Here is a 26,888-nt window from a genome sequence, read left to right as displayed (position 1 = left end):
AGAAAAAGGCTTTGCCAGACAGCAAAAGTGTCACGCATTCTGAACTTGCCTTCAGGAAGGAAGTCTGCTAATACCACTGAATTCAGGCTTGTAACAATAAATGCAAATATTAACAATAAGAATTGTCAGAGGGATAATAACATTCCTCAGGTGTGTTCATGACTGGTTTTAACTGATTTGGAATTTATTACTATTGTCAAAAAAATTTAGCTATTACAATCAACAAAGTCTAGGGTATGATTCAGTTGACCAGGCTGAACACTTTGCACATGGGAATGTTAATTTTAAGCTTTTGCTTAAACTCCAGACAATGACTAGCTCTGTGAGAAAACTGACACAATGGCATTTTAGAGTGGCTGTACACCCAAACTGCGAGTACAACTCCAACTAAACATCAGATGGCGGTGTGGGGAAGGCATTGTGTGACACGAATTTCTCAGGCTGTATTTGAAAGATGAGCAGAACTAAAAGATCTGGCTATCACCACTCATCTATGCTAAGGTTTTGGGTTTGGTTTTTAAATTTTTTTTTAAACTGTGCTTCACAAATCATTTGGTTTGTGAGCAGGAAATACTTTTTGATTAAATAATACTTTTAATTTTTATCTGTTCAAAATAGATAGAAAGCTTATATAAGCAAAACACTGACCTATATCTGCTGGTTTGAAACAAATTTTTTGACAACGCTCCAGGAAGATTTCAAGCACAAAATGTAATGGGTCACATAATTAATTTTAGCCTATTAAAATCCATTGTCTTTTCTATAGTGGAGTGTCTTCTGTGCAGTGGAGATGCTACAGGTTTAAAATATTGTTGTGCAGGAATAGGCACTTTTTAAACAAAGGTATGCCAGCAGTGACCAATCATGAAAGCCTTGGCCTTAGTTTAGGGAGCTTTGTGGTGTTCCTCAGCTGATGCAGTTGCTCCAGAGGGCAAACTCATTAAAATACATAAATTGTAAATCTCACGAACAGAATAATCTCTAATCAGAGAAGGACATATATTGATATCTAAGCATGTCAGTAAGTACAGTGAGCTGTACCTGCTTTACTGTATGAATATTTATCAAATAATGCAGTTACATTTGCATCATGCACTTCAGATAGCTGAAATAATCATAATCAAACCCCAAATATATTTTCATGGTATATATTTCACCTCTTCTCAGCTCTTACATACCAGCAGGAGATCATTACCCTAGAGCAGCATCCCTTTTCTTTGATTTGAAATATGTATTGTAGCACCTTTGTCATTATAATGTACTTCAGCAAGCTCCTAGAGTGAAAAGAGGAGGAATAAAGGTAAAAATTTAGAATGGAAGACTGCGAGTAAGAAAAAAGGTAGCCATACAGAATAATAGAATTATGGCTAGAATATAGAATGGTTTGGGTAGGAAGGGACCTTAAAGGGCATCCATCTAGTGATCACATAGTCACATCTAGTGAATAAATCCAGTGATTACATAGTCACAGCCAATAATCACAAATGTAAAAGCAATTAAAGCAATTACAATGTTTAGTTTTATAATATTAGTTTTATTTAAAACACAAAGTTTAAAACAATCCGTTCCAATAAAGAAGATGTCTTAAGCTCTACTTACACATTAAGAAAAGCAAGCTTCCAAATTAACCCATCTCCATCATTATGTGGCCTGTTTGGTTTCAAAGCTTGTGAAAATTGCACAATAAGTATAAACTGCATTTACAATTTACTGCATTTACAACTGTTACAAATTTCTAAATAATAAGGGGTTATGAAATGTTTATGAAAAAATGTAGTGGTCTTGATACTGCAAGACAACAGTTGCTCAGTTAGCATTACCCAAAAAGTACTTAAAATGGCACTGGTGGCCTAGGAGTCGTCACACAGGTTGAAATAAGCACGTCCCTGATTCTTACAGGAAGGTGGAATTTAACAGGGCAGGTCAGACAAGTCTTCCACAGAGATCTCCCTGGCTTGAGGTCCTCTTGTAAGATGTGGTAAGGCAGGTGTTTCGGTAACATTTTACTGTTCTGTTCTATATATACTGAGATTGTTTGGTTCTTTAAAAATTGTGTTGAGATTTTCTGAGTGTTGCTTATGCCCGTTTCAGATTTAACCTACCCTGCTGCCAGGTTAAGGTCAGGCCAGGTTAAGGTCAGGCTCAGGCTCAGCTGGAGAGCAGGTGAGCTCCAGAGCAGGGGCTGAGGTGCCCTCAGCAAGCGATGGCATGGTGGTGGCACTAGTTAGCATGACATCCTCCTAGAGAGCATTTCTAAACTAGCTCAGCAAAGACTTCCCTTTTGTCTGGATGCAAACTACTGAATACACCAATACAAAAAAGATGCTAAACCTATCCTTGAGTTACTCAAACACATAGGGATGATGTAACTCCAAATCTACTGATATAACTCCCAATCTACTGCCCATCCATGTCTGGGGAGGGGAGTGTCCCAAAACTATTTACAGAAGACATCCTCAAAGCAGTTTGATTTTGAAAAAAACCTCACAATCTTTTTCCTTCATCTTGATCCTTTGTATCCCACTAGAGTATATTTGTATCAATAAACATTCAAAAGGCAGTTGAAAATTAAAAATTTGATTTTCTTTGCAATGTGTGATCTGAAAAAAAAAAGTAGGATAAAAACTTAAGTCTTTCATGTAAACATCTGACTTGAGCAGATCTTGTGAAAACATCAGATATCATGAGATGCCTGATAGATTAAGTAATGGCTCCGTGGACACAGGGCTGTAAGTCAAAGCATCTTTTATAAACACAGAAAAGTGCTTTTCTGTTGTCAAATTATCAGTGTAGCCATTCAACTACCATGACTCAGACCTCCAGCAGTCAAGAGATTTGCTTAGATTACAAAGATTAGAAAAAACCAAAACAACCCACCAACAAAAAAGACTAATGAAGCCATGCACCATCCCCATCTTTAACAGTACTTTGAACAGGGCAAAAGTGGATTTTGACTGGGAAAGACCTAAGCACAGGGAAGGTGGTACAAGGGGGCACTTGACACCCTCTCATTGCTCTGTGGTCTGTTATCTTTGGAACGGTCAGTCCACAGGAGAGTTTAACAAGTTCTCAAGGAATTCCTGCAGTCCCTACAAGTCTCTGGGGCACCGGTGAGTCTCTCCGGTGGGATGCGGGTCCCCACGGCGGGGCAGGCGCGGGGCCAGCCAGGCTCGGGCTCCGGCCTAGGTCCGGGCGGCCCGCGGGGTTCCCGCAGCGGGCAGGAGCTCGGGGGGTCCCGAGGAGCCCCCGGGCCCGCTCCCTCCGGCACCAGAGTGCTGAGCTCCCGGGCTGTGCGAGAGCTCCGTGCCCGTGCGCGGGACGCTCGAGTGAGGAGGGCCGGGGACCCGGGGCCAGCGCGGCCGCGGCTCAGGGGGGTTCCCTCAGTGGCAGCCGGGGCGGCCCCTCGGCCGAGCCGGGCTCCGCCGCCGCTCCCGCAGCCCGCCCGGCGGGAGGCGTCACCGCCCGCTTGAACCGGAACCGGTTCGCGGGGGCCGCCCGGGGCGGCTGCTGCTGCCGCCGCCGCTGCTGCTGCTGCCGCGGTGTCGCTGCCGCGGAGGCTGCGACGCTGCCGCGTGGGTGCGTGCGCGGAGCGGGCCCGGCGGCTGCGCGGGGGCGGGGGAGGATGGGGCTGTGCCCCGGCGGGCCCCGCGCTGCCCGCCCGCGGAGGAGGGCGGCTTAGCTGCCGCAGCCCACGCCGGCGGGCCGCGCTGCGGGGCCGCCTCCGCGGATGAGCCGCCGGGGGGAACCGCCGGCGAGTGCAGCCGCAGGGCGCCGCAGCCGCCGCCTCCTCCCCCGCCGCCGCTCCCTCTTGTCGCCGCTGCCGCCCATGGCTTCCCGCCACCCCCGCTGACCGGCCGCCCCTCGCCTCCTCCCGAGCCGAGCCGGGCCGGGCCGGGGCCGGGCAGAGAAGATGGGGAACACCACGTCCTGCTGCGTCTCCTCCAGCCCCAAGCTGCGCCGGAATGCCCACTCTCGGCTGGAGTCCTACCGCCCCGAGGCCGAGCTGAGCCGGGAGGACACGGGCTGCAACCTGCAGCACATCAGCGACCGGGAGAACATCGACGGTGAGCGCGGGCGGGCGCCCCGGGGAGCCCCCGCAGCCCTTCCCTCCCCTCCGCTCCGCTCCGCTCCCTGCGGCGGGCTCGGCTCTGCCCCGGCGGCTCCCCGCGGGTGGGGCCGGGCCGGTCCCGCTGCCCCGGCACCGTGTCCCTCCGGTCCGCCGCGGTCTGTGCTGCTCCCCGCGGCCGGCGGGGATGCCGCGGTACATTCCGCCTCCGGAGCTGCTGCTGTCCCCGGGGAGAGCTGTGCGGGACCCTTGCAGCGGGGGCTGGGAGCATCCTCGCAGCGCGCCGCATCCTCTGGCAGGGTGCAGCTGTGCAGCCCCGGCTCTGCGCTGCCGAGACCCTTCGCCCTTCAGAGTGTCGTGAGGTGACACTACGGGCAGTCCCGGCGGGCTCGGACACCCGGGCTCGGCTGTGCCCCCGGGGAGCGTGCCTCGCCCTTGGCAGGGCTGGCTGTGCCGAGCGCGCGTCACCTGCCGGGATGTCACCTGCCAGGCCTCTGCAGGGGTGAGCGTCTAAAGGACAAACCCTGCCAGCGATAAAAGTGGGAGAAATGTTTCCCATGACAACCTTCTCTTCCAGTGACTTTTTCTTCCGTTACTGTCATGATGAGGCGCAGTGCTCATCGTGAATACTGCCTTGCCCTCTCTTTCTCTGCAGAGATATTTAAAAAAGCCGTGTTCCTGATGGTTTAGTCGTGACTGAATGTGGTGCCGTTCGCCCTGGCCAGAATACAGCTTTATTTTAAAGATGTGGGCTGAGTTAATGTATACATGCAATTTAGTTTTTGATTAGCTGAAGTATTTAGTCCTAAAACTTTACTTGCTAAAAGGTCAGCTATCTCATGGGCTTGTTCACTGAGCAAACCCATGAGGCTTTTGGCAAAAAGCCAGAAAGAAGGACTTTGGTGCCCTTCAGTTTGCCATCCACATTTTTTCCACAGCTTATTACATTGTGATTTCAGTGCAGAATTTAATGTTCTATCGCTTCTTGACACTGGTAAAGTTGTGAATCCCGTGGAAGCATATAGGTACTCTAACTGGTTTCCTTCATTGAGGTACATTCTAGAAATAGGAATGTTTTTCAGATGTCTTTGCTACATACTACATGAAAAATGGAGTGTAACAGGATCAGTAGGTGGAAAAAAAATACATAATGGTCTGATCTGAGAAAGCCAGGGAGATGAAAGAACCAATTGTTGATCTGTGAATGATTAATTCTTCCAGCATCAGTGGTGTGCAGTGTGGCACGATGCAGCTCTCTCTGATGGTACGGATTTCTCCATCTATAACAACACAGGCTGCAGTAAACTTTTTGGTCAGAGATGTGTGGGTTTTGTGCCTTGTTCTCAGTGTGCTTTTTTAATGGATGGGAAGAAAGGCTTTGATGGAAATAGTAAGTGCATGTGTACTTGTTAAAATGTGCATACAGTGTAGATAAGTTCTGCATCTTAGTAGATATTTTGGCAAAAAAACCCAGGAGATGTTTGTTGGTTGGTTGCTTCATTTGTTGAGTCGAGGTATATGTGTGTTCTGTCTCTCTTCTCCTGTAAGCTGTAGCATGTGCCAAGTGTAGAGTTGTAACCTGTAGTTAGAACACAGAAAACACCTCATGCATTATTTATTTTTACGTTTTTTTTTTTGTTTTCATCTGGGGCCATTGTCAGTGCAATGCCACAGTTTCAAATGGGCAAGCTGTCTTCAAATTTGTGAACAGTTATGGGTTTCCTTTTTATGCTTTACTCTACTCTTGGCCTTTTTCATGGATAGAGTCTGAGAAGTAAGTTTACACTGGGGAGGCTGATGGGTAATAGATGTCTGTACATGCAAAATAACTGGACAGACTGGGATAAAACAACTTCCTGAAGTGTGCTTTGTTGCAGGTCTGTTACACTGGAGTCATGTTCATTAATGGTCTCTTGGTTAAAGATGATGACTGAGTATTAAATGTAATAGGGTGATTCTTTGTTTCCGAAATTTTTATTTTGTATTAGACTAGCTATTATGTTTTTATTGTTAGATTGAAGTTTTATGGCATACAGACGTTTATGGATGTGACATTGGGAAGGGAAAAACCCTAAGCAGTAGAGAACTCTGATGATATTTTTGCCATTTTAGAATGAAAGAACAATAGTCTGGTTATCTGTGTTGTGAAGAATGCTGGGTGTTTATTCCTTAGTATTCCTGCAAGTCATAAGGTTTCTCAAATTGGTAGTGTTGCCAAATGTGCCCTTTTTTATTAAATAAATTATGGCAAAGACTAATGCACTGAAAGGAAACTTTTTTGACACTTCAAATTTATTTCTCACTGTTCTTCAAGTGAGAGCCCTTCCATCCTGCTTGGTATATGTGTCAGTGACAGGTCTCAAAGTGCAAATTCGTGTCTCTAACAAGCATTTACTTTGTCACTGGTACTTTTAGGAACTGTAAAAATCATGTCATGCAGTGTCTTAGTTACTGTGTTTTGTGTGGAAGTTGTTTTCATGCTCATATTGATGGAAATTCAGGAAACATTTTATTTTTTGAAGTGGGTAAAGCTACTTGAATAAATCAAGACTTTTAGAACCTTTAAATCAGCTGTGGGCTATTTTAAGCTTTTAAGAGATGTGTGGTTTTCACTGTTCCAGGCCCTGTTTCTGACAGTATGAGAGGGAGAAAAAAAAAAGGAGGGATGTGAAATCTTCAAGAGTAATTTAACTGGAAATTTTAGTACTAGTGGAACTGTTTGATGTCTGCCTGTGTTATGTACTTCATAAGGAAATACTCATCCAGTCTGCCTTCAAAATCATGCTTTTGAATTCTCTAAGTCAAGTTCCATACCCAATCCATTAGTAGTTTTTCAAAAACAGGTGGAGAAATTATTTTCCAGTAGGAATTGGTTTTATAACAAAATACCTCTACATCATTGGTACTGTGCCAGAAAAATCTCAATTTCTGCAATATTTTACAACTGTTTGTAAATTGGTATCTGAAAGAGAAGGGAAATTGGGAAAGAGTTTTGATGAGGAGGAATTTATCAAGAGGCTTATTCTGGAAAATAGTTAAGTTGAATTTACCTCTCTTCATCTTTTTTCTTTCCCTCAAATTTCTAAGAAGGTAATGGACTTCTACAAAAATCCGCATGTGCAAAAATTCCTTTCTGAATATTGTGCAGTCACCAGAATGCTTTGTTTTTGTTTGTTTCAGAATGCTTTTTTGATTATTTTATTGCTAGTTTCTACAGGCCCATGATAATGAAGAACACTTCATGGATTTTTAATGTTTTTCTCCTTTGAGGAAGAGCAAGAAGGTAACTGTAACATTCAGAGGTTACCTTCTGTTTTTGATGATTTATTGCTTAGGGTGAGCTTCCACATTTTTCAGTGCTTCTCTTTTAGAAGTTTACTTTAAAAAAACTTGTGGCAGTGGATTCAAACTTGTAGATTCCCACATCTGTTTGCGATCAAGACCCCTTTTACAGCAGTTAATGGCAGCCATAAGTAAAAATGGTTGATGCCTTTATGTGCCATATTCTGTATCTCTTTGGGTGCAAACTTGGCCTGTGCAAGCCCTGTAAGCAGCTTGCTGTGTGCATCCTGTAGGTCTCACTGCTGGGCTGGCCACGGCCCAGGCTCCTTTACATCAGCAGGGCACAGTCAGAGCCAGTGGGGTTCAACTTGGGAAAAGGCAGCATGGGCTCAGGTGGGATTCCTCTGTTTGGAGCATGATTTCTGCAGTCAGCTTTTCAAGTATGGAGCTGTAGTGAGGGAGTGAAAGGGAATGTCTTACCACAAATATAATGGTGTGAAGCACAGCTGATACCATACAATGAAACTGGCCAAAAGGCTGTTCTTGAGACAGAGACTAGATGGAGAGTTCTAGGCTATTTCAAGAAAAGATGGTTCTTAGTGTTCAATTGCTCTCCTTTTATTCCCTTCACCCCACAAAAATGAGATTTATTTTTTTCCCTTCTTGTTAAACTTCTCCTAATGTCACTAGGTCATGCACTGCTACTGAGATAATGTCCTGTGAAACTGTGCATCACTGATAAACCTTTTCAGCCCTTTCCATAATGGGTCAAGCATGTTAATTTTTTTACTGCATAATGCACAGGCTCCTAGGAATGGACTGCTTTTTAAAAAGCTATTTATTTGTTCATTTCTGTATTTTTTTTGACTCCAGCTTCTTGGAACTGGCATAAGAGGGTCTCTGATGTGGGATTAGTTACTATTTGTGTATTTCTTTTATGCTGGGTTTTATAAGAAAGATGAGATTTTAGCAAAATAGAGGGAAGTTTTAAAATGTCTGCCCCATATACCTAATGGAATTTTGCTGAAAGGGAATACTGGTGTTTTCAAGAGCTAAGGCATGATGGGTTGCACATTGTGAAGGAACTGACCTACTTCACAGAAGTCAAGACATAAGCATTTCAGAAGCAAATTAAACATCTACTGTGCTGCACACAGACATTCCTGCTAAAACACGGATGGTAAAAGGATAGCCCTTCTTTAAAAACAAAGCCTATTTGGTTTACAGAAATTCTCCTTCAAAGAATGTTCTTGTTCCTTTAGCCAGAACTCCAGCATAGAGGTGATTTATGTGTTTTTCAGTACTACTGTTTAGGAATTTGGTGTTATCTACCTAAGCATTTGTCAGAGGTCATGTATCAAGGTACCCCTGTATTCTGATGTATAAAAAAATTAAAAATGCAGCTTGCTATGGCCTCCATTGGTGAACCTCGGCCTATATTGCACCTTGGTAATGATGCCTTCTGCACAGCTTTCTTTTTTCCTCTGTTACCAGCCTCATCTGGTTATTCTGTCTATGTCCTGCTTCTCCTAAGAGACACCATCATATCGTACAGAGCCTTCCTAAAACCTCCTTTTTACATTGTTCACATCAAACCAATAAATGTATGAAGTCAATATTTTGATATTTAGCTGCAGAAACTTTCAGAGGCGCACATACTAAGGCTAGTAATATCTGAACTTACCTCTGACAAATTTTATTAGTGCCATCTGATTAATATCTTCTTTGAAAGAGAGTTACAGTCTTTGTTGGGTAAATTGGTACTTGAAACAGAAGGACAAAACTTAAAATTATAGGTGTCAGAAAATGGAAGGACTACTGTATTTTGAGTTGTTTTGGATGTTTTTGAATTTATATTTGGATTTTTTTTCCCTTGTGTTTTATAATAAGAATAATGTGTTTAAAAGGAATGAAGACCTCTTCACTGTGTGGTCCTAGCTGGTTTACCTAATTTTATGTGCTTACTGAAGGTTTTTCAAACTTCTAGGATATGTTTATTGCATCTTCAGGCCTTGCTCAGGTCAGATGATAAAAAAACCAATTCTGGTGGGACACCATACAGCAGCTTACTGACATTGTCAAAGCCTTTTTCTAGCTGCTCTCGTATCCTGAGGCTGGAAGGGAAATAAGTGAGCAATGTCTAGCACTACCTGATGGCTGTCCTTGTCCTTGTCCTGCCAGCCAGCTGCACATCAGACATAGTCTAAATATCTTCCTTGCTTAACATCTTTGCAAGAATATGCAATACACTTTGCAAACTGAAAGCATATATATATATATATATCCTCCTTCTCTGAGCTTTCCATGTAGAAATGAATTTACATTTCTTTTGCTTCTTTTCCATTCCTTTGGACTTGGATAAATAGAAATTTTAAAATTTATTAATTTTCTATGTGCATTCTGACATATAGAGTGATCTTTTTCACTTCATTCTGCAGAATATTTAATATATGTGCCATACTTCTCTGAAATGTATGTGAAGAGCGAGTAAGCATTAATAAATCTTTTAGATCTAGAACTACAGATGGACTAGATGGACTGTTCCAAGCAGTGTGCATAGGTGGAGCCTTCACTGGAGTAGTTATTACTTCCTGTATCTTCTGTAAGAAGAAGGGGCAGTGTGTAAGGAGTTTTATCTCCTTACAAACCAACTTTAAAAGCAAATATTCCAGAATTGCTGAAATGGACCGTTGGGATGTTAATTTCCTTAGCTGAAACTTTTTGCAAAATTGACCGAAGTTCAGAGATGGTTTTACTGAGCTCAACTTAAACTAGATTTTGTTGCTGATTTTGCAGGCCCTAGTAGGATCATCACCAACTCTTGTGCTGCTTCTGGGAGGACTGGTTTTAAATTTGGAGTGCTCAATAGCCTGAACTGGGTTGAGAAAGAACTTAGTCTTCAGGCCGAAGCTCCTGCTTCTAATCCTTAACTAGTGTAGAAGCTGGCTAAAGAGCTGTGGTTGGCATTAATGGAAAATTACTAATGAAAACTAGTTGGAGAATTTGCTCAAAATCCTGATTTTCCCTCATTTTGTTTTAATTTGTTTGTTTCCTTTCTCTTCCTGCCTATTGCATTTTGGGCCTGAAAATTAGAAAGGATTTTTTACATTATTCAGCTAAGACAAGATTCACATTTTCCATGAACTGGTGTTAGAATCATAGAACATCCTGAGTCAGAAGGGATCCACAAGGATCATTGAAATCCAGCTCCTATTTATTTACTTCCCTATTTCTTTGGAAATGAATAGTTTAAGTCAGGTAAAGCTGTAACCATGTTGCTGAAATACTTTTGTTATGCCATCAACAGGTGCAGTTTGCGCTGCAAAACCGTGTCCTCCTCCTGTAGCTTATGGTGGCTTGAACAAAATGTGTCAATAAAGTCAATGGTTTTGGTGCAGTGAGTGGCACTTTATTACTGTCTGTGTTGGTGTGAAAATGTTGCAGAAAACTGCAATAATTGTATGCTCAGGCTAGGTTATGGAACAGAGCTAATCCCGAGACTAAAAGCGAATTTTCATCCACCTTGTGTGACATTTCCCATGCTCTTTTCTACTGTGATTCTTAGAGGAAGAATCTGCACTGTAATATCCTTCTCTCTGCAATCAGAAGAGTCAGCCTTCAACTACTGACTCCTAATTTTCTTTTAAATAAAAATCCACCCAGCCGTAGTTTAAAAAGTTGTATCTCAAACTTTTGGCTTATCTTTTTTTGTCTGCAAAATGATTCTTAGCTGTGGCGGAGATCCAGAAGATATCAGATGGGAAGTGAAAGTATTTACTTTCAACGGTATTGAAATTAATATGAGAACATGTTGAAATTTTAAAAGATTGTTTTCTTTGCTGTGTTGGTATTTCATTAAGAGTGGTAACTGATTAATTGTTCCTTCATCTGAAAGTTGGATTGTAAGGAGACAAAACTTACAGAAGATACAGAGTACTCCAGGGCTTTGTAACGTCAGGCTACACAAAGTGATGTGATAAAGGTGCAGTGTTACTAAATGAAGATGCAAGACTTAATGGTACAGGGGTTCTTTTCTAGATTCAGAATTGTATACAGAAATTAGAATTACTGGCATGCTTAAAATAGTTTCTGTTCTGCATTTTATCACTGCACATCGGCATTCTGGAAGGCAGTACCTTTTTGTTGCCATGCTGTTATTTGTTTAATGACATTTTAAGGGACATTTCCAACTGAAAAAGATACTTATTACTATCTTTGTTCCTGGAAAAAATACATTCATTTCAGATTTTGAAAGTAGCACTGCATGGGAAAGAATCTGTGCTTGGTCAGCAAAGATGTTTTGCAGTGCTATCCTACACTTTTTCACTTCAATGCAAGCTCTCTATGGAGGGGGTAATTTAGGAATTGTCAGTAGATGAGGCTGTGTGTGTGAATAACTGGCAGCAGTTATACTTTTGTGCTATTTATCAATAGTTCCATTTTAAAGCTAAGTATATGGTGGTTTCTTTATCCTCCCTCCTCACCTTCCTGTAGAAGGACATTGCATTAGATTAGAAGATCCAAAGTTTGGGAATTGTAGCTGATCCTGAGCACAGCAGACCATGCTTCCCTGCTTTGACTAAAAGAAACTTTCAGGCTGTGGTCAGTGAGCTTTACAAGCAGTAATTACATCTCTGAAGTACTTGGTGAGCTGTGTTGTGCTGTAAAGTAATGCAAGTGATCTAAGGACCGTGAAGAAGGTCTTTCAACATTTGAAGTGAATTAGATCTCTTCATTCCTAGGCTCATGTAAGGAGTTTTAGATCTCATCTGTTTTTCTAGCTTGAAAAAAGTTGTCTCTGTGTTATATGTGCCGTTTTCATTCAGTAAACTGTAGGCTCTGCTAATTTGGTGTGGTCTCCCCCCACTTCCTCCTCTTCAAAGATTGCTGTTAGAATAAACAGTGTGAAATACAGGTTGGAAAAAGAAGTTGTTACAGTTGAGAACATGCAGATAATCCTAAAAGAAATTTGATTTCCAGACAGTTTTTCTTATTGTAGAACTGCAGTTTCCTGTGTGTTGGGAGGTAGAACCACAGCTATTAGGAATTTGGATCTTTAAAATCTCTTTTTACTCCTGTTTGTTTTCTCTTTATTTTGGAGAACTTTGAAAGACTCATTTTGTTTTTATTAATTAAGTTTATGAAATATATAACTGAAATCAACAGAGTTAAAATTAATAAGTCCAGTGGCAGAATATTTTGCCTAACAATTCATAACATTATTCTGCTTTGTTTGTAATTACGGAAAAACAGTTTCAGATTTTATTAGAATTTTATTTCTAGTTGCTGGCAAAGTTTCAGCTGCTGCGGTAGGCAGAATCTTAAATCTGTTGAATTTCCAAACTCAATAAAATATGTTGAGGATGATCTTTAATGTGAAATTCTCTGCCCTATCACTCACTATCACTTTTAAAATAAGGATTGTAATTAACCACTTGACACAGTTGTTAATAAATGTGGTTTGAAATCCTAGTATTTCCATTTTCAAATACTAATCAGTGATTGATTTATTTGCATTTGGAGTGAACAGTTCCTGAAAAGGGATTCTGAAATTAAGATACATGAGCTTTTTTCTGGTTAGTATCATGATATTTCTTGTTAAAATCGTATGCAGATTTCAAAGTTCAGACAGTAAAATAAACATCAGGGTAAATCCAGTTTCACAAGTGAGCAGCAGGATCCTTTGCATGTGCCTGTGCTCTGAGCTGTGTGTCAGTCCCACCTGGTGCTCCCTGTGAGTGCAGCTCTCAGTGGCACCTCCTTGGAGCTGCTTGTTGTGACTGTTCCTGGCTGGCACAAATCCATATGCATTTATTCAGTCAGCCAGTGCAGGCTGAAAGTGTGTGAAGAGTTTGGAGGTGCAATTGTGTTTTAAGCTTCCAAATCACACTTCTGCAGCTAAATGTCCTCCTTTCTTCTAGGATAATTCACTTGGGGTAAGTGTCTAGAATGCTGCATTCACAATATACGGTTACTCCCTCTGTGTCAGTCATAGAAATTAGAATTGTAATTGTATGGAGGATTTTCTGTACTTTTTCATGGGATTAGGGACAGGAAGGATTCCTGTAACTGAGATGGTCTTAGAGATCAAGTCTGTGATAAAAAGAATAAGAACTAGGAGAGATTTAACTATTTGTTTCATGGAGAAAAAGAAAACAATACCGCCTTTGAAAGCTAAAGGAAACAAAAAAACAATTCTAAATTCCATATATAAGCAGTGATGCAAAGTCTAAATCTAGAAAGCAGTTTCCCTTGGGCAAAAATGTATATTTAAGTGAAAGGGACAGTGCCAAGCTAAATTGGACTGGAAATGAATGTTTTGTGAAAAGTAAGCTCTCGACATTAAATCAGATTTCTTTAAAATATTATGGTAAGGAATTACTTTTGTAACAAGTATTTGAGTCACAGTTCATGCAATCCAAGTGGTGAGGTTTTATTTTACTACATGAGAACATGAACTTGTATTGTACAACTGCTCTCATATTTTCACATATTTGATTGTGGGCTTTTTTTGGTTGCTTTTTTTTCCCTCCTTACTACATGTTTTAATTTTTGAATATAAATTTGCAGTTCAACAGCAGTGAAATTTTCTATGATTGTGGATAGAAAAGGAGAAGAGAACTCTCAAGGAAGCACTTCCGTAGTTCTTTTGTCTTTGATTTTGTGTTGATTATCTCATGGATATACCATGAGATATACCAATGGATATACAATGGATATACCAATGGGGCTCCCACGGATATACCAATGTATTTGTTAATGTACAAATTAAGAAAATGAAAAAGAAAAGAAAATGTACTCATACTGACTGTACAGGGTGGTTATTCCAGTGAGGAATGGTGCTGGCACTGTGGCTGCTGCCAGGCCTTGGTGCTACAGAGAAGGAGCTGGCAGTGGGTGATCCCTGCACCAAGGAAGGGTTTATGCAGCGTGGCCATGTCCGAGTGTCCCCTGCCCCTGTGTCCGTGTGTCCCCCTGCCCCTGTGCCCGAGGCCAGCTCAGGGCCTGCACTGCTGCTGGGAACTGATGCCAACCCAGCGTGCCATTTGTCCTTGGGGAATCTGTGAGCTTCAGGAAGCTCTGGGCTTTGGTGGAGGGGCAGGCTACAGTTAGGTAGCAGATTCTGCCCCCAGTTATTTTATCTTTATGTGTGTGTGGTCTTGAATGGAAACTTTGTTCTTCAAGTCTTTATGTTTAATGAACATACTGGAATATGATGTTTTAAAAGTAAGAAGTTTATTTTTTTTTGGCGTGTTGCTAGTACAATGGTAAAAGCAGCTTTGAGCTGAAAGATAAATATATTCCTTTTTGATAATTCTTCCAATGATTTTTGATGATTCCTCCATCCTTGTTGCTTTACCAAGACTATCTGATTTTTATCTCCTTTCCCCTCTTCCCCTTTGTTTTGTGTCACTCTGTCATAATCTGCCTTATTTGCCTCTTGCCTGTGCTGAGCCCATTCTTCTTCTACCCACACCACACAGACATCCTGTCCCTAGTCTCATCTGCTCTTACTTGACCCCTTCTGTTTCGCAGTTCTTTTTGAGTGAGCAGAAGTGCACAGCAATTACAGTTTCTTCTAGAGCAGGGTCAGTGGAGATTCCAGGGTGGCAGCATAACTGTCAACACTGAATTCAAAGCCCTGTATTATCTTACATCATGATTTCATTTCAACATTTGTTGCACATTCCTACTTTCCTCCCTCTCCTACATGTTTTACAGACAAGCAAACAGTCCTTGTTCTCTTGGATCTGTGTGATGGTTGCTAAGATTGGTAAGATTGCTCTGTTTCTACATTGTGTCTTTGGACTTCCAAGTGCATTTTAATATCTATAATTTTCTTAATATCTTTTGGAGAGTTGTGTTTTATGATGAATATATGTTCTGAATTACAGTTTGGGATAACAAATAAACCATGGTGCACGAGTTGCAATTCTTAATACAGGCTGTGAAACTGTGTAGGTTTTTTTCTTTTTAAGGAGCATGGAATGCATATACACTGCTCTCTTCTGAGCAAAAAGCTGAGAAGAGAATTAGTCGGCAGGAGTCTTAAGATCTGCATTTCATGGAAGAAATTTCCTGGTAATTACCATCTTTGTAATTGATACTCTGCCCATTATTCAATGTGTCCAGCTGTATGTAAATCTTCTCTAACCATGTGTTTTTGCATTTCCTTCGTCATGCAAATGAAGAACCTTCTTGGTTTCTGTTAAGGGACTCGAATCTGACTGATTTGGCGTGTCCTAAGTGAAAGACAGGGTCTCTTGCTGGAAAAGGTTTTCTTTCAGTTGAAGAGTGGGAATGTGCTCAGGCTCAGCATTGCCCAGTGGGATTGGTGGCTGGCCTCTTCTGGCCAGGGTTACCTGGCAGAGCAGGTGGCACCCTGAGGGGCTGGCAGGGCAGGAATTGCAGTTGTGCTGTCACTGTGGGATCCTGGAGTCCAGCCCAGTCCTGTGGTGGTGGCACCATGTCTGGTACTCTTCCTTCTCTTGGTTTTGTTAGTCTGGGCTCTTGGCCATATGAAGGTTTTTGTTTGTAGGTCAAAAGAGCTCTCTAGCCCTGTTGTCTGCTTCTAGAAAGTGTTTTGCAGCAGGCTGCTGAAATGGTCATGAGTGCTTGCCATGCTCCCCTTGCTGGCTGTGCCATCACCTCCACCGGCAGTTCCTTCATCCTTCCCTCAAAGCTGGGAGGAATGTCACCTGCTAAGTCAGCACACTGTCAAATGTAGCTGTAGCTTTATAACTGGTCTTATTTATGCCATAAAAATTCTATTTTATTGCAACTAGATTTCATGAGTGTGTGCTGACTTGCTTGAGCCATTGTCAATTCTTACATGGAGGTTTTAGTCCTGGTTTTCATTGAGGTGAAATAGCTTTGATGCAGGTATAGCAGAAGTAAGCTGTTACAGGTGACTATCAAATGGAGGGTGGTATAATTCATGATGAAAATGCTTTGGCAGGGGTGCAGCAGTAAATAATTAAGTGTGAAGTGTCAGTTCAGCAGTGCATGTAAACTCTAGACTCAAGTGCATTGCTGGCTGTAAAACACATTTGCAATGATACTAGAGCATCTAAGCTTGTTGTTATCAAACAGTTAACTCCTATGATACATTTTCTAACTAGAGCCCATGTGAGAATAAGTCTTGTTGAAGTAGTTCAGAACATGGAACTTGCTCTTGTAAGACTCTTAGTATTCAGCAAGGCACTTGTTGAAAGAGGATATTGCGTCTGATTTCTAAATAGTCTTATTAGCTTCCTATTGCTTGCTGCAGATCTCTTTCCTCAAGTAACTAAAGTACATTTTTCTTCATATCTGATAGAAAATAATAGGGCAAGTATACTCTGATAAAACTTTATTATTGGTGTTGTCTAGAGAGTTGGTAATATCTACCTGTAACCTGAAAAATAAATTTTACCCAGGAGCCTGATTGATCTCTGGAAAGATCTTTGTAGCATCTTTCAAGTAAGATTTGACAATATTTACTTATTACTTTATTGTTTGGAGAGAAACCCAAGACTTGGTTTGAAAAGCCAGTTTTATGCTACTGCTAAGTGGCATTACTTGTCTTCTACAAATCTTGCTGTTTCGGTCTGTGGTCTTTTTTCATGCTCTAATTTTTTCTTGTATCCTTTTCTTTTGTCTTCTGTTTGTCCCTTTTTGGCAGGGTCTATTGTTTTGCCACAAGTAAGCTTTCTTATCATAACAAGCTGAAGTTATTATCCAGGACTTGGTCATGATAGCAATTTTTGGTGCCATAACTAAATTGGGTTGAGTATATCTTCTTAATGGAATTAAAAATAGGTGGGAGGAAAAAGTCAGAGTTTCCTTCTTATAATATATAGCAGCTATGTCCAGGCACATACCTTCGTATTTTCAATAAATAGCTAGTATATTGGTAGTTAGCATTAATTATTTCCATTAGCTTCATTCCTTTGGTTTGAAGGGATCATTGTCATCTCCGTGGTGCTACATTGACCTAGTAAACAATGGAGAATCAGAAATTACTTGCAAATGAAGGTTGTTGTTGTGATGAACGACTCTTTATGTGTTCATGCTTGTGCTTATTAGTATAATGCATTAATAATGGGTAACTTATGTGTTTTCAAGCTGAGACAACAGTAAGAAATGTCCTTGGCTCTCTATTTATCAGAAATATGAAATGAAAAAAACCCTGGAAGGATTGGTGATATGACCAAAGAAAGCTGAAAACTATTTGAATATTAAATAGTTTGCAAATACTGTGCCTGACTCTTGGGAACAGAATTTATTTTTAAGTTAATATATGTCCTCTTCCCCATAATGGAAATTCATTTATTTCCCTGATATGAAATGTTTTTTAGAGACAAAATCTTGATGCTGCAAGCTAGAATTAAAAATATCAGTTGGCATCTTTCAAGCAAAGCAATCTCCATGTCAACAAGTAATATTTGTGAGATAATGAAAAGCCCTTAAAGCATGCTAGAAGTCTTACAGTGGGTGGGGAAATAATTGTTTTGTTCACTGGGACTGCAGACTGTAGTAGAAGTTGCAGCATCCCTAATTTGCTTGTTCTAATACCCTTCTCAGGGAATTTAGTAGAATCACATTTAGGAAAATTTGTCTCTTTATTTTCCAAGGTGATGTATCAAGGCACCTCTTGAAGTTAGATCTGAGGTTTGGTTTTTCCTTCAGGGTGTGGAATTTTTCAGAAGCCTGCAAGAAAAGAAATGGAGAGGTTTTCTGCCAGTTTAGACCAAAGAAAAAGTTAATCTAGTTCTTGTAGTAAAATTGCTTCCTTGAAAATAAAATAATGCTGCAAGATCTGGAATAGATTTTATTTTAGTTATGGGGTTGTTAGTTTTGATTTTTTTTTTTTTGTGTACATGTACACAAAAAATGTGTATGTATTTATGTATGTGTCTTTATATAAAATCCCTCACAATTAAAACATTTTGGCTGGGGTGTATCCAAGGCAGGTCAGCAACTTTGGTCTTCCTTTGAAGATTAAGTTGGCATTGAATTATACATTTGACTTGCTGTTTTCTTTTAGAGTGAAGTTCAGCAGTGTCTCTACCTGGAGTTTAATTTATAGCTGTTTTGATAATAGCTACAACCTTGAGCTGTGGAAAAAATCCTTTTTGCTTTTTCAACCACTTGGGTTTTAGCAAAGGACAGATTTTTTTTACTGTCTCAAATATTTTCACTGTGAAAGTGTATTTAAAAGGTAGCTGACAACTGGTCTCCTGTCTCCCTCCCTGTCTTCAGACTAAAGGTCCATTCCTGCCTGTGTCCTTTTCTGATGAGTATATGCAATGTGCATTTTATGCTAAGATACTCACTAAATGAGACTGACTTTTAGAAAACGAAACCTCTTGATTACTTGATAAAGTTAAAAAACAAATGCAGAATAAGCCTTCATTAAATTTTATTTCCTTTCATGAAGTGCCTTACATACTTGTCTTCAAGTGGTTGTGTTTGCATATAGCAGAGAATTTGAGAAATCCCTGTTGGCCAAGACAATGTCTCTGACAGCAGCAGCTGCTCAGAAAAAGTACATAGGACCATCTGCACTGTGCTGTGTTAGAAGAGCTTAACAGAAGTGGAGAATACCTGTAAACATTTAAGACAGAGGCAAGAATTACAACTGTCTTTAGATGTGACTCTTTTATTAAAGGGAAGATAGCACTAGCCTTAAAAAAAATCATTCATTGTTTATAAACATCTGTATTAGATTTGGATTGCTTGTGGTACAGGAAAGTAAGTTTGTCTGTGGGATTGTTTTTGGAGTGCCTGTATTTCCCAGGCAGAAGGGCATGTCCTACAGAACTGTGCTGGTGTGTGAGCAGCAGACATCCTTACATATTTGATACTTTAATTTTATAAGGCCATTGATGGTTTAGGAGCACACAGTGACAAGTTTTCAGAGTTGACTAGAATGCTAAAACATACTAATTATTTTTTGTTTACTTAATTTTGTTCTTTAAAAAATATATATTTTATGAGAACACCCAAATCAAGTTGAATTTTCAGTGTGAAATATGGTTTTAGTGCTTGTGCTGCATAGTTGCATGCCCATAAAGGCCAATGTTTGATTTGGACTTAAAGGGAGGAGCAGGGGGTGTCTTCCTGAGTTAGCTATGGAAATAGGATAGGCTTTCTAAAACTCAGTATATTTTAGCCTTGGCCTCCTGATTTCTGAAGGGGCTGTACACAGCCTTATGGTTTCTTTAGGTCTCAACTTTTTTGCATAGAATGCTGGAAGTGATTTGAGTATTGCATGTCCTATAATTACACTTTGGTAGGAATGCTGTGGGGTCATCAGCTGTGCTTCATGGTCTGGGTTTTCCTTGCCTAAGCAATGTGTGAAGGGGAAAAGAAACTGGAAACATGAAACTTCTGTTAACACTTACAGTTTTGCTGCTCTGTGTGTTGGGGAGCATTGCTAGCATTCACTGAAAAGAAAACTGGATTTTTATTGGGAAATACACTGCTACTGGATAAAAGGAAGTGTTTTCTTCTAGAAAAGGTGTCTTCCAGAATATACTGAACTTGATTGTATGGGCACCTTTATTAATTGCAAGAATTACATACTTGAAAGGTAAGTAGAAGTCAGAGGTTAAACTAAAGTTGGGGACTGGCCTCTGAGTTGTGTATATCAAGTTTGATGATGCCTTAAACAATAGATTAAGAGGGAAAAAATTCTATCCCCCCTGCCTAGAATTCCATACTGCACTTTGTCACAGGACAGATATTCAAGGAGGAAGCAATATTGCAATTTGAAACCACAGCCAAGTGCTCATGCATTTGTGGTGTTACTGTTTCAGTTCCCCTTCATTTCCAATGAATAGAAAAAACTCCTGAAAGATTGTATTTCACAGAAAATTAGTGTCCAGAATATTCATTTTACAATAGACAACAGGTGACATTCTACACCATAATTTTTATGGATTTTAGCTGAAGCCTATCCAGAACACTGATTACGAAAATACTTTTACCTTGGCAATTTTGGTTCAGTTAAATTGAAAATGTACCTGTCTGTTTGCATATCTTGATTTGAAGCCTAATGAGGATCCCATCAGATAAAACCTATAAAATGTAGGTATCAGTATTTTCAAACTGCCACATACCCAGTTCACTTTCTGAGGTTGGAAATCTTGTCCATTTTTAATCTGTTTTGTCACCATTTTGAAGCTGTTTCCAGTCATTACTGGAATTCCAAAAAAGTCTCTACATTGTCCGGTGCTTGAAAAGTCTGGATATAAAAGCAAACAGACAGAAGGTGATATTATTCTGTGATCTCTCTGTTATTGCCCACTGCTATCTATTTGTAGTCACTGCCTGTGACTTCACTGATGTCTCAGATACTCACTTCTGTTTGTTTCCTAAATGTAAATGTTTTTAAACATGCAATAACCAACCATTTGGCTTTTTGCCATTTCTTGTATCTAAAGATAAGAGAGAACCAGCTGATCAGTGCAGGTGTACAGTGTGACAGGGGGTATTATTTGGAAAATGGGCATTTTAGCAGTGTCCCTGCCCAGGGCTGTTCTCTGGGGTGGATTCTCTATCTTGCTTTCATTAGCTGTGTGCAGCAGTGGCAGCTGTGTCGGGGACAAGGTACAGCAGCACATGTTGTGGTTCTGCCTGGAAGAGGCTATATTTAATTGATGGATGAACAGTCAGAGTCCACTGTTGGCAGTAGTCCTGTTATTGTTTTTTTAACTAGAAATTGTTCAGTGATGTGCATTGAAATTCCAATGAGGCAGATGGAAAAGCAGCAGAAAGCTTTTCGATTTAACAAAATTAAAGTCTTTGCTTTGGCAAGACTCTCAGTTCTTCTTTCTGTTTTAACTTTGTCATTAAGGAGGGGAAGAATGTTGCTCTTGTTAAAGAAATTAATTGCAAGCAGGTGTTAATATTGTTAATTCTGGTTTGTGTTGATCCTTGAAGCTGTATTTGCTAACAAAGCTATATAAGCATTTTCTCTGTGAGGCTGCTCTTCTGTCATTTTTATGAGGTTAAATTATCTCTTTGACTATTAGTATGTAACTCCAGTTATAATTGTATTGCCCTTGAAGTAGTATTGATGTATTCATCATAGATTTTCATGCTTAAAAGAAAAAGTTCTGTTACTCATGAACACTGCTTGTTTTCCATTTCAGCTAGACTGCCTTACCTTGTTCTGACTGCTGTGCAGAAAGCCCTGTAGACAACTAAAGAATTGTCAGCTTTCTGGATGGCTGTTCTTGTTTCTACCTTGTTCTGAATAGTTAAAATATTCTGGTTTTGAAATTAATATATTTTTAAAGTTTCTTGTTGCAATTGAAATCCTATCAATTTACTTATAATGTTTTCCATTTCAAGTGATCCTTTATAGTCCTCTTGATTATGTATTTTCAGTTTGTCTTTTCTCTGTTGCTGTGAGAAAAATGCCCTTATGCATAGGGTAATTTTACTATCTTGCCTTTTAAAAACGATTGCATGATCTTTCTGGTAACAGTGACATTCCCTACGTATTCCTGTTTGTGTATACATGTGTATATTCTTAAAATAGTGGAGAATCATTTGGGAATTTTGTTCATTTATACACTTCAGTATATTGAGATATATACATGTAAATACAGCAAGAGGCCAAAGCTGTTCTTGTGGGGATTCTAAGCAGATGCAGTGTCTCTGTCCCTCCCTCTCTGTCTGTATTACCATTGCTTATTAAATGGTTGATATAGGATGAATATTTAGAAAATAGATGCATCACCTTGAAATGTAAATGTGCTAGGAAGTGAGACCAACAATGTTTAATTAATGTTTTAATGTTTCTTAAACTGATCCAAACTAAGAAATAGATATTTTATTGTAATTTTTATTTAGGAATTGATGCCTAATCATGCAAATTAACTTTTTTTTCACAAATATGCATCTACTGGTTTTCTTTACCATAAATGTGATGTGATAAGTTACCTGAAACTAAAACTAAAACTCCTATAAATAATTTAATTATATTCCCAAAATCTCTCTGGACGGAGTGCAACTCAGATTGCCAGCAAGAACAATGACAGTCTGGATTGTCTACAAAAGTTACACAGGACCTGCTGTGCTTATTATTTTGTTTAAGTAACTTGCTGAGATGGCACTATGAAATCAAGATGCAGGAACCCAATCTTTAAAACCTCTGTTGCAGTGTTTAAACGTGTGAAAGATTTGACTGGGTTATTTTCTTGTGCCCCTTGAAGAAAGCAAATGATTCAGTAGGCTTCAAGCGTATGATTGAATGGCCTTTTTTTTTGCCCAGGAAATCTCAGGTATGTTATTTTTAGGGAAACACCAAGTCACATCTGTGATTTTAGCATTTAAATGTTTAAAATACTAGTTTTGTATTGGTTAACAAAATTGCTGGAAACTGCTTTTTTATCACTAAGAAATGGAGCTTCTCTTTTTCAGGTTGCTTTAGCCTGTTGCTGGATGCTGTAATGCAGAGGTTGTTCCTTTCCTGGCTAAACTGAAGTCAGAACAGAATTGCAGTATGCTGAGAGCAAAACAGCTTTAGGGTTAACCCTGGTCTCTGTGGGCATGTTGATCCTTTGGGAGGGAGTGTCTGTGTGTGCTTTGTCTAGTTCTAATCTTTGCTTCTTTAGTGGAGAAATATAGCTGCCAGGTAATTAACTTTTTTCTTGACAGATTGTTTTCCTTCACTGGATTAATTTATTTACAGATTTTAAACATTCTAAATTCTCCCAAGTCCCAAATTCTGATGCTAATTCCAGCTAAACCTGTGACACCTGTGCTCATTTATCTCAACCATGCAATCCCTTTTAAGGGCTTGAATTTTCCTTTCTAGTCTGCCAGCTCAGATCACAGTGTCTCCTTTCAAAGCCACTCATGTGTGCTCTGAAGTTGAACACTGATATCATCTGGGGCTGTGGCAGGCTGGAGCCCCATGGGTTTTATCTCTGTCTGCCATAATGTGCCTATAGTAGGCAAAATTTCTGGTATGATCATATTTTGTTTGCATTCTGAAAAGACTGTCATTTGATTTATTTCTATAACCCACTTAACCAACAGGTAACCAATACTAAACTATAATTTTAAAATGTTTCTTGAGCAGTTGGTACAAAGTTGCCATGTAAATATTGGACTTCAGAAATGTGTGAAGGACTTCAAATTTTATAACATTTGGGAATTTGGGAAATGACTGTGCTGTTTATCAAGCAGTGGTACTGTGGGACATAAAATGCACAGTGTGCTTTGGTTTTACCTTAGGGCAGTGTTTGCAAATTGTATATTTGTTTCCAGAGTTTTATGATGTGAATGAGACTGTGGGCTTGAAGTCTGCAGCTCTGTGAAGAATTCCATGCCCCAAAGCAGAAATGCAGCAAATTTGCATCCTCTGTGTTAGTCCTGCTTCTTGGAGATTTAATGTGAGGGTCTTTCAGTCCCTAGAAATATTAATTATCAGAGCTGGCTTTGAGATCTTGGCATAATTACATGGGGATTCCAGCATGCTTTAAGAGAGAAATTGGATAGTCTTTCCTTACTTTGCTGTTGAAAGCTCCTTTATGTTTTGTCTGTGAAGTTACTGTGTCACTATTGCAGGAAAAGGGCAATTAGGCTTGGTTTTTTTTACCACTATGAATTGAGTTATTGCTTCTTCCCTCTGGGAATCAGTTGGGCATGAGCTTGAAATGGAGGTTCTATGAAGCTCCAGCTTTAGGGCTTCCCATAGCTGAGTCTTTATCATAAGAGAATTGGGTAGGTTCTAAAGTTCCTGTAAAGCAAGAACAAATCCTTACCCAGTTATGTCTCTTCAGAAAGGTGAAGGAATAACTACAGTTATGTCTCTTCAGAAAGGTGAAGGAATAACTACTAGAGGCTGTATTTAATTTTGTAGAACAACAGTGTTGACAGCCAGAGGCTGAATAATTTGTTTGAAACAGACATACAGCTTTCAGATAGCAAAGAATTGCAGTGTCCTGTCTAGAGGCAAAAGTAGATATTAACCATTAAAATATACAGCAGATACAATAAGCAATGTATTAAAAACTCTTTAAACATTATATTGAGTTTGACTCTGTTAAACCTTTTTTGTTTGTTTGTGGTTTTTTTCCTCTTGTGGGAGTTGTGCAAACAGAAGGATTCAAAAACCTTGGTATGTACCTGACCTCTGAATTAGCAGCAGCATATGCCTTTTCTAAAGAGGAGATTTGGTTTGCATTTCTTTATATATTTTTGTCTTCATGTGTTAGAAATATTTTCAGAGGACTTTCCCAAAGCTGTATAACACCTGCATTTTTTTAACCCAGAACAATCAATGCATTGTTAAACATAAGCAGCCAGCTGAGTTTGTGGTTCCTGTAATTTCCCATCTGATTTGTGGGGTCAGCTTGTTTCATACATACTTGTTTAGTTGTGAGATATTTCAGGAACAGATCCCCATTAGTGTTTCAGTTTCAACATTAATAAAATTTTTTATGGTTTGATTGACCATTCATATATTATGGTATGTCACATGCTGAGAGGGCTGAAGTATTAATAACAATAATTAAGTATTTTCCCCTCTTCTGTCTCCTGAAAACAGGAGTGCTCTGTAATTGGGCTTCAGGAGTCATCTGGTGGAGGACTCTGTAAAGCTTGTTCTTTAAATTTGACAAGGTTGTTCTAATTTTTAAGAATGAGCAATTTGCAGCTAGGAACTGTTTCCCATAGGATGGGAGGAAAGGGATCCAAATTCAGCCTTTTTGTTGAATTTATGTTTTCTACCTGTTTTTATGACTGGGGAAGAATAACTTACTTTCTGTTTGCAGAAATGCCTATCTTCTTTCTGTAAATTAGTTTAGCATTTTACCAGATGACTTTGAATAGGCTTCCTCCTTCTCTCCCTGTCCTCAAATAACCCCTCTTTCAAGTCTGCATTTTAGCTTCATTTTGCTATTGGGGTTTGTAAATAATAATATTAATTTCAGTGCTACAGGGACAGTACTGTTATATTTTAACTTTCTGGTCATGCTTCACCTTGGCTGAACACTTTGTGATGGGAAAGAAAACCATCATGTCTGTGCCTGGCTGGTCCAATGGCCTGAGCAAGCCAATATTCCCCTTTTTCTTAGGGATGTGCTCAGTGCTGATGCAAGCCTTTGAGGCTTCTATTATGGGCTAATGTTTGGAACCATCATAAGGATGTATGGGTGGCCAGTGGCAGACATGTGGGAGGTAGTCAATTAATTGTGTGTTCATAGGGGAAAGTGTCTTGTAAGAGAGAAGATGTTTGTCTGGAGAGCTCCCTTGCTCCAGCAAATTTGTTCAGATGTCTGACCATTTTTGCAAATGGTCTTCCTTCCCAGTGTTTGCTGTTCCATGTGTAGAAGTTTATTTTTCTTTTGGGTTGAAATAAACCAAATGGTTTATTTCTGGCTATCTTTTCATTACCAGTTTTTTTTTTGAGTTTGGTCTCTCCTCTGTTTTCTGTATACAATTTCAGCAATAATATGATGTTGGAGGAAAAAGACAAAAATATAACATTGCCTGCATTTTTTGTCTCTTGTCGTTTAGTTCTCTGGTTGAACTCGCTGTTGATCATTGATCAAGAACTTCTTCCTTCTTTGTCAGAGTAACTTGACAAAACAGGGGAATAGAAATGAATGAACTAAGATGTACCATTTTCTAGTATGGTAAAGTTGAAAACAAAGGAGGAAACATTTGTACTAGGAGGCGGAAGTGAGGGACTTAACCTTACATCATCTCTAAGGATGTGTTTTACTGATAAGCAATGAGGTATGCCTGTAGCTCGAGGGCTGTATATAATATAATTCAGCATACATACATATTTCAGTGGAAACCTCTGTCAGACTATCAGAAGTAGAATGCTGAATGTACTGTGTTATACATTAAGCAAAGACTTCTGTTTCTTCTTGGTCATAGCTAAACCAGTCTTAGGTATAGTTTTGGTTCAAGCGTGGCTCCACTGCATGCAGACATACTCCCATGAGCCAACTACATTTTATTTTTTGTGGTTAAACCACAAAGTGTGTGGTAAACGGAACTATTTATCTTGGTTTCCTTCATACTTATGGAAATGTACTATGAGGATTTTACTACGTAAAAAGGAGGTTGCAAATTAAGAGGTGTGTGATTCCCCAAACCTTTTGTGTTCCCCTCAAATGGGAAGTATTTTGTAGAGTTATGTTTAAATCATGTCTGAAAAGTAAAGATTTCCATTAATCCATGCAAACATCAATGTCTCCTGCCCCATCTTGGGTGGGAAAACAGAACAAATTTGAAGTCTTTTTGTTTATCATCTGTCTGAGATTGAATGAAGGACTGTGAAGAGGAGTCACAGCCTGGTAAATACAGTCACAGAGATAATGACAAATTTTCATAGCTGGTTGAAAATAATTTTCCATTTGACAGGAGTTTTGGTATTTACTCTTAATTCCTGCTGCTTTCCCATATGCAGCTTAACTGAAGTGGTGTTAATTATGGTGCTAGATAATGAACATCCTGCAGGCAATGGGGTGGTTGTTCTCTGTTCCTTAAACTAGCACAAACGGAGACTTCTCCAGCTTTTAGC

General features: G+C 39.8%; 1 protein-coding gene across 4 annotated transcripts in view; it reads left to right on the top strand.

Moving 5' to 3' along the window:
• Positions 1-3,599: 3,599 nt before the first annotated feature.
• The window catches only part of CCNY (cyclin Y), a 119,089-nt gene continuing 95,800 nt past the window's right edge, over positions 3,600-26,888 (top strand). The window contains exon 1 of one of the 4 annotated variants that reach the window (XM_064393825.1): positions 3,600-4,064. In XM_064393825.1, coding sequence (XP_064249895.1) covers positions 3,911-4,064 — 154 coding nt within the window. In that variant the 5' untranslated portion in view covers positions 3,600-3,910. Of the gene's footprint in view, positions 4,065-23,171; positions 23,314-26,888 lie in introns of those variants that run through there. The other 3 variants (XM_064394163.1, XM_064393990.1, XM_064393897.1) reach the window with 3 other exon arrangements.

The sequence above is a fragment of the Passer domesticus genome, chromosome 1 (genome assembly GCF_036417665.1).
Source record: "Passer domesticus isolate bPasDom1 chromosome 1, bPasDom1.hap1, whole genome shotgun sequence".
NCBI lineage: Eukaryota > Metazoa > Chordata > Aves > Passeriformes > Passeridae > Passer > Passer domesticus.
This window is presented reverse-complemented; position numbering and strand designations above follow the sequence as displayed.